Genomic DNA, 18,947 nt, shown 5'->3' on the forward strand with positions numbered 1-18,947 from the left:
ATGTTGATGAACTGAAGAACTTTGCAGCCAACATCTTCCTCAAGTTGGTGTGTTAGTCACATACTAGGATCCGTGCATCATTGGATAGTCATGTACTAGGATTTGTGCATTGAAATGAGAGATTGCTGCTACATTGTAAGTCCAATTGGGTATTGGGGTAAGGGTTCAACTATAGTTTGATATTAAGTACTAAGATTCATTTTACTTGTAATCGCTTGTTTTAATAATAGTGGATTCTTGGTGGTTTTCCTCATTTGTAAACAAATCACATATGTCAAATTTATTTTCCACTGCATTTAACTTAGTTGGTGATTTGTTTGTGTTACCACGCTATTGCAGGTTAAATTGACTTATTTAATTAACTTGGATAATTAATTAATTAATTAATTTGCCAAAGGGGTCATTACATTTTGGCCTTTCAAAGCTTTAGTTTTTCCTAAGGATATTGGCACTAACTCAATAATTCTACGTGAAATTCAATTTACATTTTTTTTTATAATTATTAGTTTATTATTCCATCAAAAATGTTACGTACTTTTATTGCTTGGAATCTTATTATTTTGAGAAAATCTATAGTTTTTGGCATGTTAGTTGTATGTCAATGTAGAGAAAGATACTAACTTAATGTTTACTAGAGGCTCTTCTATTTTTTTGGGTAAGGGTTAATTTAGAGCATTTATTATAATTTGGGATTACTACATTTTTTAATCACAAAAAAAAAAACCTAGGGTGTGATGAAAAATTATTTCACCACACATAACACTCATCATACCCCTAGTTTTTTTTATGATTAAAAAATGTAGTAATCCTAAATTATAATAAATGCTCTAAATTAACAATTTTTCAAAAAATAGAAAAGCCTCTGCTGTTGTTGTGCCAGTCTCTTCTTTATCTTAATTGAGTATCTTTAAGTTTATTTTGACTAACAGCAAGCGCATCTCCTTTATTGTTGTTATGTTATATTCATCTGCCGTAACTCTTTTGTAATAGTTTCATCTGTCATGAGTATGTGACCAAAGTCCTCAACAAAGGGGCCTTAGTTTGTGCACAAGCCGGTTTGAGGTGAGTTGCAATCAGACCGGTCTCGACTCTCCAACCCAGAACCTTTGGCCTTACCCTAGCAAGAGGAAGCCCAGCCCACCATCTCAAAAAGGCCCACCACAATAACTAATTTATAATTTTATAACATGTACTTTATAATCTAAGTTCTTCATGCCCTTAATTTTGTAGTACATCATTAATTTAACAAAAATATCTTCATGTTATCACAACATTATTTCATTTTATTACTTAAAAATATTTTGAACATTTTATTAACCATCTCATATGGCAGATTATAGCATTAATTATGCATCACACGGGCCATTGCTAGTTAAGAGATATATTCAACCTGCTGCTCTTATTTGGTTTGGTGCACGTGGGACTACCAACCAAACCAGCGATGGTAGTTCAGCGTCTTAAATTTTGTAGTAGGTAGGATTAAGAATGAGGTTCCCCTTAGAAAAAGCCAGATAGGACACTCTTTGCTCTCCATTGTTGCCAGGTTGAGTGGGTGAGACAGAGAGAGAGAAACATGGAAGGCACAAAAGAGAAGAAGATGAAGATACTATGCCTCCATGGATTTAGGACCAGTGGGAGTTTTCTGAAAAAGCAAATTAGCAAATGGGATCCTTCTATATTTGCTCAATTTGACATGGTACGTGATGATCAAACTCACTCTCTCTTTTATATTACATGATTTCCATTCTTTTTTCACTTGCTCCTATGTGAATTATTACTATTTATTTGATTAAAAAGAATTTTTCTTTTGCCACATGTGCAAGTTGTCTTGTTCCTTAAACATGTGATATGGGATGAACAAGTATTATGTTTATCGGGTGTGTGTATTCAGCCTCTCACAATCTAATATAGGCTCTCTCAAAAAAGACTTTGTACCATTAATCACTACTATGAAGTATGAAGTATCAGCATCAGTGCTAAGTCATTTGATGAACCAGACCTGTGCTACTTACATTTCACACATTTTCTTCGTCAGCATCTACCTTTCGAGTGCATAGTGCAAACTACTGGTTAAAATCATAGGACACCTACCTGCCCAGTCATGGTGAAGGATATATATTGTAGATTCAACCTCATGCAAATCACATGTATGAATTATATATGGGTCACATCAAGTTGCACTATTTTTCTATTTAATTAAAGGGGAAAAAAAGGAAGTGTTTGTCAAATCACATAATTAGTATATGAATTATGGGTCACATGAAGTTATAATATTTATTCATTTAAAGAAAAAAAGTGTTTGGCAAATCACATAATTAGTTTAATTATGGTATAAGCTTAATCAAATATAAAACCAGTCAAACTAAATTAAACTGGTTTTATATTATTTCTAGTTTTTTTTTTTTTTAAATTGATTCAGGAACTAATTTTTGATAGGACAATATATCTGAAAATGCCAAATTTAAAACTAATTTTGAGGCATGTGAAAACACTAAAACTTTAAATTTTAGCTTTCTATGAAAAATGCAGTTGAAATAATCAAACTACAAACTAGTTTTTTTTTATTAGAATATATATGACCTTATTTTGAATTATTTTCTAAACCAAAAAATAGATTCAAATACCATCATATATATATATATATATATATATATATATAGCAAGACATAAGTACAGTACTTTAAGTGTTATTTCTTAAATGACAAAATCTTAAGAAGAGAACCTAAAGAACAATACCTAATAATAAAGTCAACGTTTCCTATATGGAAGTTCTAATTGTTAATTTGTTATTAAAAAATTCGAATTTTTACCATCTAATTGTATTTTATATATATATATATATATATATATATATATATATATATATATATATATATTACATATTTGAATTTTACAAAAATATTGACGGGTCCTTTCCATCAAAATCTATTAAAATTTTGTCATTAATCCACATGACTCTCTTTTAGGCAAGTTAACAATAAAAATATGATGGATTATAATGGAAGAAGCACATTTACATCATTGTAATAGTTGTTATGAATTTTAATTTATAAGTTTTGAAAATCAAGAGATCAATTTAGAAACAATCTCAAACTTAGAAGTTAGAAGGGCGTGTTAAAGCACATTTTAACATTTGAGTGCTAAAAATGAAACCATGCCCTAAATCATCAGAGTTGAGGAGCGGTACCATCAATAGGAGTAATTCTAGGTTTTTGGGGAAACAGTACTTATAGGAAGTTTTAAACATTAATTTGGATATTAATATAAAATGAAATCAACATTAAGGAATTTTATTTACCACTACAGGATTTCCCAGATGGTATTTTTCCCGCAGGAGGAAAATCAGACATTGAAGGCATCTTCCCACCACCTTATTTTGAGTGGTTCCAGTATGACAAGGTAAAATCTCTCTACTTTTTTCTAATCAGAGGAAATGAGAACGGTATATTTGCAAGATAAAAAGATTAGATTTGATTCATAAGAAACATGTTGAAACTGTGTTAACCAGGACTTCACAGAGTACACCAACTTGGAAGAATGCATTTCTTACTTGTGTGAATACATCACAACCAAAGGTCCTTTTGATGGTTTTCTTGGCTTCTCTCAGGTATGTATCCAACCCTGTAATGACAATATAAAGCCGAAGATCACAAATTTATAAGCCTTAAAAAAAATTATGGTCCAAAATAACACTGTCCAGAGTCAAATATGACTCATATTTGTTCCTTTATTCAGGGTGCAACACTGTCAGCCCTTCTGCTGGGCTACCAGGCACAAGTAAGTCTACTTAAGTCTCTGCGTGTCGTTAATATGATTACTCATAGTCAAGATAGCGTATTGAAACCATAAGTGGGAAATCAGGGAAAGGTGTTGAAAGATCATCCACCCATGAAACTATTCGTATCAATATCTGGGGCAAAGTTCAGAGACCCAAGCATATGTGAGGTTGCCTACAAAGACCCCATCAAGGTCAAATCTGTCCACTTCATTGGAGCCAAGGATTGGTTGAAACTGCCTTCTGAGGATCTTGCTACCGCTTTTGACAACCCTCTCATCATAAGGCATCCTCAAGGCCATACGGTCCCAAGATTAGGTGGTTTATTCTGATCCCTCTCCCTCACGTTTTATACACATGTATTCTAACGGACTAAAACCTATAGTAGATAAACTTTGGCTCCCTGGCTGATTTTGGGTGTTATTAACAGATGAGGTTGCTATCAAGCAGTTGCAAAGTTGGACAGCAGAAATCCTCCAATGTAATAATAATTGTGCTGTGGAAAACAAGCATGAAATGGAAAATGGAGAAGCAAAAGTGGAATTTGAGGAGAAAAATGCAGAAGAAGCGTGTAAGATCCACAACCATGAAAAGAGTGCAATTAACACAAACAATAGGGAACTTGAAGTTGCCGATGATGCCTCAGCCTGATAATTTCGGATATGAAGACATAGGTCTCTTTCCACCAGTTTGGCTCAAATGAATGATCCAGATTGGTTTATGTATTAGAAAATTTCCTTGTCTTTGGTATGGATTTGCCCTCTTGACATGTATCTTTCACTCATATAAACATATTAAGGATAAAATGTAATAATAATTGAAAATTGTATTTTCCTAGACTGCCTTACACTGGTGGAGAATAACGTTGATCTCAACTTAAAAATGACAAAAACACCAAATAAGGGTATAAACACAAATCCTAACTCACTCTATTGTTGATAGTTTGATAGAGAGACTTAAGCTGTGTGTTCCATTTGTCCACAGCAGTATACTTCTTTGTTCCCTTTGACCTGTCCCAGCGCTCTAGCAGCCGGTTCACTTGATCAATGTGCCCATGGATTCGGTTATCCAATATTAGTGACACCAACAGCTGCTCAACATCTTGCTCAGGCACATTTAGCTCCTGAATTTAACAATACATAATCATCTCAAAATCCGCATTAATGATGGGATAGAAGCTGATTTAAATGACCAAAAAGAAAGAACAGGAAAAGATAAACAGAAGCAGATTATGTTGAGATGGATATATGTCAATATTGATCATGTAACACACACACAGGGTCAAGAGAAGAGAGAGAGACATCACTCATTCCACTGTGATCAACGATACAAGTTAGCATCAAGCAAAGACTAAGCAGCATCCAGTATTACACAATTATCAGTGGCATGCATATCAGCATTTCCCCTTTCAATCTCTTATTGATAAGATGCTTTGCTTCAGTTTCTTATGAGCTCATATCTAATTTGACCTAACAATCAATTTACCAAGGGAGTTCATAAATGATTTTGCTTGGGTCAAAACAATCCTGCTGCATTGGCACCTTTAGAAAGATGCCAAGTTCATTAAAATATTACTGCCTGCATCTACTGAGTCAGAAATACTTCAAAGCTTACTGGTACAACCTACTTAGAGCAGTAATCCAAATGATATGGGTAACAAGATTTTTATCTATATATAAAAAAATAAAAAAATAAAAACAACCAAAGCAAAGAACAAACAAACTGAAAAACAAAAAAATAGAACGCCAAGAAGTGAATAGCTACCTTGGATATGAATGGGATCCTGATTCTTGTATAAGGTTTGATGAGCTTGAGCAAGACTTGAGTTCTAATATTTTTTAAGAGATCCTCAATATAATTTCGGATAAATGGATCGTCCATAATTGTTCTTCTGTTGCTCTGGACATCAACATTTGCCACACATCCACTTAGGTGAGAACAAGAGAAGTATAAAAGGAATATTATAAATTTTAAGCATATGTGCTAGCAAAATATGATGAGCATATTCTTACCTTCAGGATTTTCTCAAACTCCAATATTTCATTCCGTTGATAGGCTGCTATTAGATTTGTCATAGCTAAAATTTCAGGGTCATTTTTGTATCTGTAAAGCAGCAATTATTTGGCCAAATGGAGAGAAGAATAGAAACAAGCCCAACCCACCCAACCACCAACCAAGATTAGATGAGAAAAGAAGATTAAGTAGATTGAATTTAGAAGTCACATAGAGGACATACGGCTTAGCCTCCTGCCCATCAAAGGGATTAACTTCAGACTCCATCAGCATATTGGCAAGAACGAGATATCTGACAAATTAAACAGGAATAATGTAAGAATGTGAAATACAAAGGATAAAGATGACTAGACCATTTTATTTCTAAGTAGGTTTATAGAGAGGAAGATGCAGGTATCTAATTCTTCAAAAAGTATACTCTCAAACAGTCACCACTTGGGCAGCACATCAATCTTTAAAGACAAACAATTATCTTCAAGACATAAAAGCATTAGATATCTATAAAAAAGCTTGACTGAATATATTAAAATGCATAATTATTTCTTATGAAAAAAAGAACGATGTTTGGAATCAAGGACAAAAGTCTGCTACGCACTTCAAGCATTGGATACGCCGCTGATTTCCAGCTTCATCATAATTTTTGAAAGCTTCAAAAAAATCTGTAGCTGCTTCTGCCCACTGGCGCTCTGCCATGTGCATTTTCCCCCCACATTCATGAATTATTCCCATTATCCTTGGATGAGGTATTGCTGATTTAATCATTAGTGCTTGCTGGTATAGTTGCTGCAATTAGTTCATGTCCAATGAAGCTCCAGTCAACAAAACATAAACAAAGCATTACAAAAAAAGAAACATCAACTTCAAAGGGGACTCAAAGCTCTGTGTGTGTGCATGTATATATATATATATAGTTTGGCCCAAGGAGGAGGGGGGAGGGGAGATTCAAGCTAGTGGCCTCTGCTTCATGAGGCATGGTGCCAAGCCAATTGTGCTACCCTTGGGATGTTGTTTTACAGTTAATAGTATGAAAAAGTTACTAGAAAGATGAAAACTTAAGCATACAGAAAGTACAGAAAAGTGTCCCCTAAAGAATTAGAATCGAAAAATAGTAAGTGAAATCTAGAAAAGGAAAAGAAAAAAAAAATCATAAAATTGACATAAGGCCTATGCTCCAACATTCATCACATTACTTTTTCTTTTCTTTTCTTTTCTTTTCTTTTCTTTTGTTGAATCATCATGCTACTTGCTAAATACCCAAACAGCATAATCGTTCTACTCTAACTACCACTTTCATTACAGTACTGAATTAAAAAGATAAACAATAGTGCAAATGCATGTGAAATATAGAGAAGCAAATGCCAATTATGAGCAGCAATCAATTCTAGCTCTCCTCATTTGAGTCCAAAATATAAAGGTAAGTTTGCAATATAAAATGCCAAAATCAAATCCAACCACTACAAATCTTATCTATTTAACATATTTCAGATTTTCCCTATGTTTGGATAGAGAGATGGGGGGGGGGGGGGGGGGTGGGGGGAGCGTGGAGGTGAATGGAAGATGAATAGCATGTACTAAATTTTAGTATATTCCATCCACCTTCTCCGTTACTCTCTTCTCCTCTCCTCCCTCCATCTCCCTTTGTTCCAAACATACCCTTCAAAAGCAGTTAAACCTTGCAAATAGCTAGCACTTCTAATCCTAGATTTGATTTAATTATGCTATAGTTAAAGTTATGCTACATGAAAACAGAAAATGGTTGACTATACATGAAGAAAGTTCTGTTACGTGAAGAAAGTCCAGCATAAATTCAACTGGCAAATTCTTAAAGATGGTTGAAAGGCATGGTCAAGAAAATGACTGAAGAAAAGGTAGACAATCTTGATGAAGACAAGCAAAAGGTCAAGTATAACTTCAGAACCCTGACCTTGAGTTTTTTGTTATTCTTGGTCTCAGTGTACATTTGGATCTCTATCGCATATACCTCCAAAAGCTGGGTTCCTTTCTTGTGGTCATCTGTGCCATCTTCTTTTCGACAAGATTTGTGAAGTTCCTTCAAAATCTGTGTCCAAGATATTATAAGTTGCATCTTGGTATATATTAAGAGGAAGTAGAAGTATAAACCCAGAACCAGCCCAATACCTTATTCATTCGCCCATATTCACCCATGTCAAACCAAATCTTACAAAGCTTGAGATTTGTTTTAAACCAGAGTCTCTGCACAGCATAAGAATAAGTTTTTTTACAAAGTACTGTCAAATTTCATTGATAAAGGGAAGCTCTACAAGAAGCACTTCCTCAAAATTAAGCACAGCATGTGAGTAACATATTCAAAACTTAAACATATAGCAAGAAAGTCACTGTGGAAGAGGATAAGATGACCTCTAACCTCATTTTTTGCCTCTTCAAGGGCCTTCAGAGTGGTTTGATAGAACTCTTGCAGAAGCCCAGAATTTTGACTAGCTGACCCAGAAATGAAGTCCATGATGTTATTTATACATTTTTCGCTATAATTTCGTGTCACTGCTGATTTAATGTAAGTCAACATTTCCCGATAGGCTTGCATCATTTCTGCATACTTCCCTAACCGATAATAAAGCTTGACAGTTTGTTTTAAAGCTTTAAATCCCCTGAAAAAACAGACATGGAAACTGTTAAAAACAGGTAACGATTGCCTAATCCAGAAATAATTATTAAAGTTTTCAGGTAAATTTAATTATAGGGGCAAGTGCGCTGCAAACAATACAGACAAAGGGTTTACAAGTATAGAAAGCAGCATCTTAAGGAAAGCAAGATGCAGAAATTTATATCAGTAAAATAACTTTAGTTATGTGAATATTGCAAGTTTGCAACAAAGGTTATCAGGAAAAAAGATAAAATGTATACCTACAAGCCACCAAAAGAAAAGGATAATATTGACTCTAAGCTCTGGCTAATTAAGCCTAAAGTAAAAAGTTTATGGGAATATATTAACCAAAATAAACAAGGTTTTTAAGCACATCTTAATGTAACTTCAGTCATTCTGAAGTGCAATCCATTCTCTTTTCTTTATTTTTTTTGGGATAGGTATCCATTCAAATATATGGAATCACCCCCCTCCCCTCCCCAACTTAAAAAAGAAGAAGAGAAAACCACATTTGTATCAAATAAAACCATGCAAGTGTACCATATTTCTTAAAGCATCTTGAATTACACATAATTAGAGAAAAACAGACAACATTTTGTTAAATGAAGAATTTTTTTTCTGATTATATACACTGGAATAAATTTTCAATTCTTTTGTGACCATAGACACCAGAACTGAAATTACAGAAAAGGTATCATAAAAAAGAACAAAAAAAATTGCGGAATTCTTCTATTCCCGAGTCATATTTCTGTTCATTAAGCACCAGAAATTTCAAATTTTAAGATGCTAACCACTCTGCCTTCTCCGCTTCCATGCCTACTACCTCACCAAAACCAGCCAATGCACCTTCTGGATCAGTTTCAACCAATCCTACAGAAAAATACAGAACAAAAAAAAAAGGGATGAAAAATATTTATACAGAAATAAACAGTGACAATATGAGACAATAATTGATCCATCTCATCACCCAAAGAGGATATTATGTAATTAATCTTTAAAAAAAGGAAAGATACAAATAACATCTAATTTTCCCTAAAGGGTACCAGTAAAGCCTAAAATACGTATTTCAGTCCAACAAGGCCTGTGTATTAATTGTAAGCAAATTCCTAAAAGTCAATTACTTTCAATTTTTTAACTGATTATTTTTACCAATGGTAATGACCTATGGAAACGCGCTAGCCACATTTATCCTATACCCCAAATGGACTAATATAGTCACAATTGAGACTCCTTGTAATTGTTAATAAAGCTCAGATCAACCTAATATATGCCCGATGTGGACTTAGAACACACCCACACAATACACGCTCAATCAATTTCCAATTAAATCTAAGGCATTACAATTTTCATAATTGATACATTATAGCAGTGATATTTATACATTGCCCTGTCAAGACCAACCTTGACCCCTCCCCCCACCCCGTTTCTTCTGTTCCTTAAAAGGGTAAAAAAGAAACGGAAAGTGGTCCAAGGAAAATAAAGTTGGCCTTGTTCATCATATAAATCATCAAACACAGTCCAATTTGTCTATTTATATAACCCTTACCAACAAGGGGAGAAAAAGAAGCTTCCAATTTTATTTTCCTGCAATTAAATAAGTGGCTTTGGACTTTCCCATACTATAGATCATGCAATTCTTTATCCCACTGCATATGATGTCTTTTGAAACAAAGTAACTTAACAAAATAAAATGTTAAATGAGAAACTTCTAAGATGCAAGCCAAGGAGTACTTTGTTGAAAAGCTTCTAGGTAGTTCTACATTCCATAATGTCATATCACATATGGCAGTCCTATCCCAGCCCTCAATAGTTCTTAAACCCAATTCACCTTCATCCTTCAGTCTACATTGGACTAGCTGATTGTATAGATCTTATAGATGGGTTGGGGGCTTGACCAAAAGAAATCCCAAATGGCTCATTACTATCAGCATCTCTTTTCTTTCACTTAGAATCCTAATGGCTGCTATCTTTTTCCTGTAATTTTCGATCTTAATGTAACCCTTTCCATGTACACTCCCGGTGTACCTGGGACTTTTGTTTAATGAAATTTCGTTATTTATCAACAAAAAAAAAAAATGACTGCTATCTTTTGCCATGATGTTCATCAGTGCCACCAAAAGAAAAAATTAAGACGTAAAATGTTGTCAAACCAGCAGCATATCTAAGGGGTTCAGGTTCTCAAATACAGGTCGATCATGGAAAACAAACTAATTTTTAGAATGCATGAAGTTAAAATGGCAACAATTTGCAAAGGAGCATGGCCTTATTTTTCAAACAATTTCTCAAAATCAACACGTGGAAAAAGATTTCTGATATTCCAAAAAGAAAACCCTTTTCCAGGTAAATTTTTTAAGGAATCATATTGAGATGCACATTCTAATTCTAATGCGTCTCTCAAAGCATTTTTCATATTCTTAGAAATAGCCTCATGAATTCAACAACTATCATGTATCAATAATCCATGAAAGACATTATGGTAAAATAATATTGATCAGCCCCATAAATTGTCCCATGTTTTACAAATAATTATTTGATACTTGGTTTTTGTAGACCTTTCCCTCTATTTAGTTATTTATTTATTTTGATAGGTAGATAGTGTGGGAGGGGGAGGGAGGATTTGAGCCAGAGACATGCAGCACCACAAAGGATGCCATTACCACTAGGCTAACACTTGAACCCTACCTTGACCTCTAATTTTTTAAAGAATTAAACTGGTAAGCCTACAGCTTTTATAAAACTTGTTTAACATGACATTAGTGTAAACATGCTATGCAGCTCAGGCTTCTATACATTGATTACAAACATTAAGCAGCTCCTAGCAAGACATAATTAATATCTTACAACTGCAAGTAAAATTCCAAAACCTCATCAGCTTTTCCAAATATCTGAAAGTTCGTCAGAACAACAAAAAAAAAAAGTAGAAAATTTCAACTGGAAGTACCTTTGGCATTGTAGTATTGATTCTCAATGTCAACATCTTGCTCCTCTTGCTCCTCCTCCGAGTACTCAAATCCGTAATCCTCCATGTCTGCATCTACACAGTTAAAGAACAACAAATCCATCATACAATTTTCTCTAAATTGGAATTCTTCTTTTCAATTGAATAATAAAATAATTTTTTTTTAAAAAGCAACAAATGAAGAGAGAGAGAGAGAGAGAGATACAAGTGACTGCAAATTTTGCAAATCAAGAGTGTGTATATATATATATATGGCCTAAAACAATAACAAATATAATATCAAACCTTAAAGATGTTATCTAGCCTAGGTGTGGGTGGTACTAAAAAAGCATTGAAACCCTTTTTTCTTTCTAACCCACCCTTGGAAACTAACCATTGTAGACCTAAAAACAAAACAATCTGAAAGTTGCACTCACTGAGCCACTCCTCCTTATAGGTTCAAAATCCAAACGCCACAACCCAACAAACAAAAAAATGTGACATAGACTTCAAATTAGTCCGACTCTACAATTTCAATAGGATTAAAGTACACTTATTTTAGATGCTATAGAAATCATCCTCCATTTATATAACAAAAAATAAATAAATAAAAGTGCAAACTCTCATTAGAATTAAAATTTTCAATATTTTTCATCACTAAATTGAGGTTTTACAAAATCAAACAATATCCATAAACACACAGACACATTGAAATATAAGTTTTTTTTTTTTTTTGTTCTCTCAAAAATTAAAAATTGTCGTACTAGAAAGCACGACACACAGAAACCCATGATAACTTTGTTCTCCGTTTGGTTTGTTTATTTAAGTACCCAAAAAAAAAAAAAAAAAAAACCTAAAAAATGTTAATTGTTGAACTAAACAGAGCAATGGAATATGAAAAGTAACTCACCGGAAGCCATTGTTGGATGGATGGTAATAAATTAGTAATTTAGGGCTTAGTTGATTCTTTCTTGGTGAAGAAGAAACACCTGAAACAAACTCCTTCAGAAATCACAAGGCGTAGGGTGAGAATGAATGAGACTCAACAACAATCCGGTGGTACGATGCCATTGCCATTCGCCGGCTTTCATTCATTTATAAATAAATGCACGGGTTTCGGGTTTGGGCCGGGGGTTACTTGTTGCTATGTTTAAAAAAGAAAAGGGAAAGTACAAAAACAACCCTCTAGTTTAATGATTTTAATTTTGGGACACATTAATGGCATCTCATTCTATACTTATCTCAATTATTATTTAACGGGCTTCCTCTATTTGAGAATTTTTTTTATTATTTAAAAATGCTTATACTTTCTCAAAAAAAAAAAAAATGCTCATACACTTCTAAATTTAAGTAAAAACAAAACTAAAGGACAATCCAACAAAAGTACAATTTTAACTTTCACTAAAACATTGCCTAAAAAATAGGACTACTCTTCTATTAGATTCTCGAAATAAAAATTATATATAAAAAATTTGACCATTAACTAAATAAAAGGTGAAAATTAAAATCTACTACCACTTGTCATTGGATATTTAAAACAAAATAAGATCTCCAGTTAAAAAAGTATTAGAGTTAAGCCAAACCCGTTCTTTAATACCGATTTTTTGCTAGTGATAGTCTAATTAAAAAAAATCAACACACTCACAAATTAAATAAAATAACTAAAACCAAAAATCAAAACATATATAAAAGATTTCAAAAATTGAGAAAATAAAAACTTACATAAGAGAACCAAGAACTTAAATGGGTGTCCATTATTTTGCTTCTTTATAGTTTATATAGTAAACTTTCTTTGCCATAATATCCTACACGCAAATTCAATTTATTAGATTAAAACATAAGTGTTAAGTTGGATTTTGAATCTTATCCCTTAGTCAAGAGCTTTGTAACTTAATATCTTAATAAAATATTAATTTTAGAAGATGCAACTTGAGGAAAAAAAAAAACATAAACGTGAGTTGTGTGGGATTTAATTTTAAGTATTTTTTATAATTGACTTTTAGTTTGAATAAATTTTAATTTGTTTTAATATTATTGTTAAATCATACAACTTGAGGAAAAAACAAAAAACAAAAACGTGAGTCGTGCAAGATTTAAGTTTAAAACTTTTTGATAATATATTTTAGTTTGAATAGAATTTAAATTTGTTTTAAATTAGTGTTAAATCTTATTCCTTAGTCAAAACGTGAGGTTTTTTTATTTATTTTTTTTTTAAGAAAGAAAACATGAGTTATTTTTTGAGATTTAAGTTTCGAAATTTTTTATAATAATCTTTTATTTTGAATAGAATTTAATTTTTTTTGAAATTTAAATGATAAGGTTTTATCTAAATTAGAAAATTGTTAATTATTAATATATACTAACAAAAAATATATAATTAATTTACTAATTAATAAGAGTAGCCACTTAATATAATCATGCCTTTTAAGCCTAGCATTTATTATATAATGAATGTGTTTGGATTCAACTGAAAAGGGGGCTGCGTTTTGCGTTTTGCGTTTCAAGCCTTTTTTTTTTTTTTTTTTTTCAGCCGCAGATGTTGACTTGTCTTCCGTGAACAGTGCATTCGTGCACTGTTCACGGACCCACAAATTTCACTTTTCAGCCACTTTTTCATTAAAAATGGGTCCCGCGGTACTATTCACACATTTTAAAATTATTTTGCTACAGTATTTTCAGTTTTCAGTTTTCAATTTTCAACAATAAATTCTATCCAAACAGACCCAATATATAATATGATATATAATATGATATATTCCTCAAGAAGAGTTGTTTCCCCGCAAAGAATAATCTCTAGATGAGTCTGACTATCTTCAAAACAAAACTTATTCCTGGCATTCCATATTGCCCACGCTATCATAGCCCAACGCTCCATCTCACTCCGAAAAGTTTCTCAAGCATACTTCAGGTCAGCTGAAAGAAAGCTGATGCATGTGTATTGCTTTTCTGAATTTTCCCACGAACCATGGCCCACATGTTCCTAGCAAATAGACATTCCCAGAGTATATGGTAAACCATTTCTCCATGATGATGACACACGACACAGTGAGGATCTAGAGGCACTTTCTTCATCTGTAGATTAACTTGGGTAGGTAGGATGTTAGATCAGGCTCTCCAAAGAAAATCCCATTTGGGGTGGTTAAGGACCACACCGATTTCCATAACCTGCTATCAGGATCAGCCTTAAAGTGATCATTGGTCGAAGGATTGTATAATATCAAGGCCACCGGATACGCAGACTTGACCAAGAACGAAAGAGCTTTGTTCTCCTTCTACACTAGGACATCTTTTGCATGTAGGTTGGTCAAGCGTATACATAGAATGTCAGCACAAATGTGAGGCTCAAAACACTGGGCTATCTTAGCCCTATCCCACCGTCGGGTATCTTCGTCCACCAATTCTCTCGCTTTCACCGACGAGGATCCCCCACTACGCAAACAAGGAGGTTTAGGCAGCCACTGATGGCCTACAATACCAATAGTGGTTCCACTCTCAACCCTCCATCTAGACCCTTCCAAGATAACCTCTCTCACTTGGAGAAGGCTTCTCCACACGTAGGTTGGATTACTCCCCAATTAGGCTTCCAAGAAAAAACATGTAGGAAAGTACCTAGTTTTGTAAACTTAATAAAACAGAGAGGTCTGGTGATTGATTAGCCTCCATGACTGCATGCTAACATAGACAAATTGAAGGCGTTAGTATCCCGAAAGCCCGTCCCACCTTTGTTTTTCTGATCGCAAAGGCGCTTCTTCGTTACTTGTTTGTCCCCACCAGTACTTGGTTAGGATGGAGTTTATGTCATTACAGAGCACTCTTGGTAAATTGAATAGGCTCATTGAGTACGTTGGTATTGCTTGTGCCATTGATTTGATGAGGACCTCTCTACTCGCTTTTGAAATAAACTTCTCTTTCCAACCTGTAATTCTTTCGGCTATTCGCTCTCAGAGGTCTTTGAAAGTGTTCACCTTGTTCTTACCTCCCACCATCGGCAAACCCAAGTACTTTTCAAAGTCTCTCATTATCTGGGCATTAAACATGCGTTTGATATCCTCCCTCACATGCAGACCATTGTTGAGGCTAAAGAATAAGTATGTTTTCAGCTTGGTAATAGCTTGGCTAGAAGCTTGCTTGTAGTTCTCAAGGATGCGTGGAAGTTAGGTGCATTCAGAAGGTAGAGCCTTATAACAAAACAACAAGCTATCGTCTGCAAAAAGTAAGTGAGAAATACCAACTCCATTCAAGCAAGACATAAGTGGCTGAGTGTGCTATGTCTCAATAGCTTTATGGAGCAAAGCAGACAGGCCCTCCACATAGAACAGGAAGAGGTATGGTGACGAAGAGTCCCCTTGTTTAATACCACGGGAGGGAGAGATAAAACTGCAGGGCTCCCCATTTATTAAAATCGTGGAGCTTGCCAAAGTAACACATTGCATAGCTAAGTTGACCCATCCATCTATAAATCCCAGTTTTTGCATTATCTTCCTTAAAAACTCCCATTTCACACGATCGTAAGCCTTACTAATGTCCAACTTGACAGTCATGTAACCTATCTTGCCTTGTCTTCTATTTCTTAGTTTGTATAAGATCTCATATGCTTCTATTTCTTAGTTTGTATAAGATCTCATATGCTACAGAAGTATTGTCTGAGATAAGTCTATTTGGGACAAATGCACTTTGGGAGTATGGAAATAACATTTGGTAGAATAGTTTTAATTCTGTTTGCCAAAACTTTTGAGACTATTCTACTCACCACATTACTCAAGCTAATTGGGCGGTAATCTGACATAGATTGGGGTTCCTTCAACATAGATAACACTGCCTCTATGTCATCTCCACCAACTATATGCCAATATTTATGAAAAAAAGAAGGGAGAAATACCATCCGGGCCTGACGACTTCGACTAGTGCATCTGAAAAAGGGCTCTTCGAACCTCCTCACCCATAAAAGGCCGCAGTAAAGACTGGTTCATTTCCTCCGTAACCACCCTGTCCACTGAATCTAAAACCTCATCCACTATATTCAGGTGGGATGTGGAGAAAATGTTTTTAAAGTATCTGTCAGCTATCCCCACTATTCCATCCTCGTCCGTACACCACACACCCTCCTCATCCCTTAGGCCATCAATCATGTATTTGCGACGCCTTTGACTTGCTTGTTTATGAAAAAACTTGGTACTCTTATCCCCTCCTTGGAGCCATATAGCCCGAGATCTTTGCCTTAAATAAACTTCCTCATGGTGTGGCAGGTTATTAATTTCCCCTCTCACTTTGTTAATCTATTGCATGTTGTTTTTGTACCCCATTTTGATTAGTTCCTCTAAAACCGCTTGCTTCTCATCCGATCTATGTTTTGTGTTAGCAAAGACTTCACGGCTCCATGCAACCAACTTCCACTGACACTATTTTATTTTCTCAAATAGTTTGAACATTAGGCTACCATTAGGAAGATTTAGGTTCCAAGCTTCCCTGATTGTGTCTTCACACCACTGATAATAGACTTTTAGTTTAAATAGAATTTAAATTTATTTTAAATTATTGTTAAATTTTATTCCTTAGTCAAAACATAGGTTTTTTTTTTTTTTTTTTTTTTTTTTTTTTTTTTTTTTTTTTTTTTTTTAAGAAAGAAAACGTGGGTTGTTGGGTGAGATTTAAGCATAATTTTTAACTAAAAAAAAAAAAGTCTTTAAGCACACTTTTTAACTAGCAAAAAAATAAAAATAAAAAACAACTAGAAACATCCTTCCTCAACTCCTTCAAAACCATAGGGAGGACAAAAGGCAAAAGATCTATTTGCAAACACTTTTTGCCTCTCTTCTAACCCAAAAAAATGCACAGGAGTCAAAGCAACAGCTAATCTCAACAACATTGTTTAGCGGAACAAAAGTAGACCACTCAAAATTAAGCAAACCCAAATTCAAAGCATCAAAACAAATTTTGGCATCGCTCTCCATAATGATTGTGTGCAGATTTGCAACTTGTGTTAATTGTAACGCCCAGAAGATTGTCATTGCTTTTGCCTGCGATGATCATATAGTACATGCTGATAAGCCCATGCATATTAGACCTCACCCCTTTCTTCTCGAGCCACTTCAGCCATGTTCTAAATTTATCAATGACAGTAGCATCCACATTCAAACTTTACCACTTTTATTGGAGGGGTTTTCCATTACATTTGTTTTTTTCTAAGAACCTGATCTTGAGATTGTGTAGGCTTTAAAGCGGATTTTGTATTTTTCAAAATAACACTCATTTCAAACATATTCGTTAGTTAACACGTTTTCAAAACTATTTAAAAAACTAACATTTCGAGTGTAAGAGACTCGATTTTGGAGTGCTAAATCGAGAATAATGAACTCAATTCCTACATTGTGACAGTAGCTGACATGGAAATTCGTCCACGTAGGCATAGAACTCAAGTTTTGTCATATTGAACTCGGAGGGAATTTGCAGGATAGCATTAGTGAGGGAAAGAATATAATAAGTTGACATGGGTGAGAAAGAATACTGCAAACTAGCATCTCGAGTTTTAGAGGCTCGATTTCAATCTAAATATCGAGTTTCAAATACTCGAATTCCACTTGTTGATTTGGGTATTTTTTGCCACATAGATCTCAAGTCTTATAGACTCGAGTTTGTAAAAAGTAAATCCGAGTCTATAAGACTCAATTTCTATAGTGAAACAGACCAAAACAAATTAGATCGGGCAGGAACAGAGAAACATAGAACAGAGGGACAGAGGCAAAGAATGGAGAAACAGATCAAGAAGAAAGAAGAAGAAGAAGAGGAGGAGGAGGAGGAGGAGGAGGAGAGGAAGAAAAACAGAGGACCAGATCGAGCAGGAAGAAGAAGACTCAAATCTGAAAGGAAGACTCAGATGTGGAAGGAAGAAGAAAAGAACTAAGGAAGAGGAAGACTCAGATGTGGAAGAAGAACGAGAACTCAAGTTTTAAATACTCGATTTCCATGTGGATTTTTTTCCATCACATGCAATTCAAGTCTTAGAAACTCGAGTTCAAATCTAAACTCAAATTTTAGAGTCTCGAGATGCTAGTTTGCTGTATAGTTTGCAAACCTGACAACTAACTAAAATATTTAAAAAATAATGTTAAAAGAAAAAAAAATTCCTTGAACTTGAGTCCATAGGACTTGGTGGACAGCTCTCCACGTGTTTAATGTGGGTCCCAGCCATGCCTTTTTCCCCTCTATCTCTCTGTCTCTCTCACTTCGTCTGTCTTTACTCACTCACTCACTCTTCATCACAGCAACAACACTCTTCATCACAGCAACACTCTTCCCTCAACACTCTTCTTCATCCCAGCCCAGCTCTCACACTCTCACAGCACCCCACCCTCACGCTCTCAGTTCAGCCTCTCTCCTCAGTTCAGTATAATGAACTCGAATCCCTCTAAAGCCAGCATATATTCTCTCACATACAAAGGATTTAAATGAAGCGTGCATGGGATAGTCTTATTTAAATCCTTGTTGTATCCAATAACAGCAACAGTGCAATGACAGTAATCAGATACTGCTAATGATAGATGGGAAATTATTAACCATAAATTGTATGCCTTATATTTACTTATCAAATACGTAACGCC

At 34.4% G+C, this 18,947-nt stretch overlaps 2 protein-coding genes across 2 annotated transcripts; one reads left to right on the forward strand and one right to left on the reverse strand.

Annotated features, from left to right (window-relative positions):
* Nucleotides 1-1,410: 1,410 nt before the first annotated feature.
* LOC142610352 (uncharacterized) lies at nt 1,411-4,612 on the forward strand. The gene is made up of 6 exons (XM_075782156.1): nt 1,411-1,696; nt 3,307-3,399; nt 3,509-3,607; nt 3,736-3,777; nt 3,862-4,093; nt 4,206-4,612. Exons 1-6 carry the CDS (start codon nt 1,574-1,576, stop codon nt 4,424-4,426), a joined length of 810 nt encoding a protein of 269 aa, XP_075638271.1. The 5' UTR covers nt 1,411-1,573; the 3' UTR covers nt 4,427-4,612.
* On the reverse strand, nt 4,563-12,473 carry LOC142610350 (COP9 signalosome complex subunit 2). The gene is made up of 11 exons (XM_075782154.1): nt 12,260-12,473; nt 11,353-11,445; nt 9,203-9,281; nt 8,175-8,415; nt 7,928-8,002; nt 7,713-7,847; nt 6,384-6,571; nt 6,012-6,080; nt 5,788-5,878; nt 5,540-5,674; nt 4,563-4,898 (listed from the first exon to the last, which is right to left on the reverse strand). Exons 1-11 carry the CDS (start codon nt 12,267-12,269, stop codon nt 4,695-4,697), a joined length of 1,320 nt encoding a protein of 439 aa, XP_075638269.1. The 5' UTR covers nt 12,270-12,473; the 3' UTR covers nt 4,563-4,694.
* Nucleotides 12,474-18,947: the final 6,474 nt, after the last annotated feature.

The sequence above is a fragment of the Castanea sativa genome, chromosome 9 (assembly GCF_040712315.1).
Source record: "Castanea sativa cultivar Marrone di Chiusa Pesio chromosome 9, ASM4071231v1".
Classification (NCBI taxonomy): Eukaryota; Viridiplantae; Streptophyta; class Magnoliopsida; order Fagales; family Fagaceae; genus Castanea; species Castanea sativa.

Bases quoted from the DNA above. Each gene is read 5' to 3' on its own strand.
- LOC142610350 (XM_075782154.1), bottom strand. The intron at 9,282-11,352 runs GTACTTCCAGTT...ATTTTTCTGTAG, and splicing joins TCAATACTACAATGCCAAAG to GATTGGTTGAAACTGATCCA. The intron at 8,416-9,202 runs GTTAGCATCTTA...CTGTTTTTTCAG, and splicing joins GAAGCGGAGAAGGCAGAGTG to GGGATTTAAAGCTTTAAAAC.
- LOC142610352 (XM_075782156.1), top strand. From the start codon at position 1,574: ATGGAAGGCACAAAAGAGAAGAAGATGAAGATACTATGCCTCCATGGA. The intron at 3,608-3,735 runs GTATGTATCCAA...TCCTTTATTCAG, and splicing joins GTTTTCTTGGCTTCTCTCAG to GGTGCAACACTGTCAGCCCT. The intron at 3,778-3,861 runs GTAAGTCTACTT...GTGGGAAATCAG, and splicing joins TGCTGGGCTACCAGGCACAA to GGAAAGGTGTTGAAAGATCA.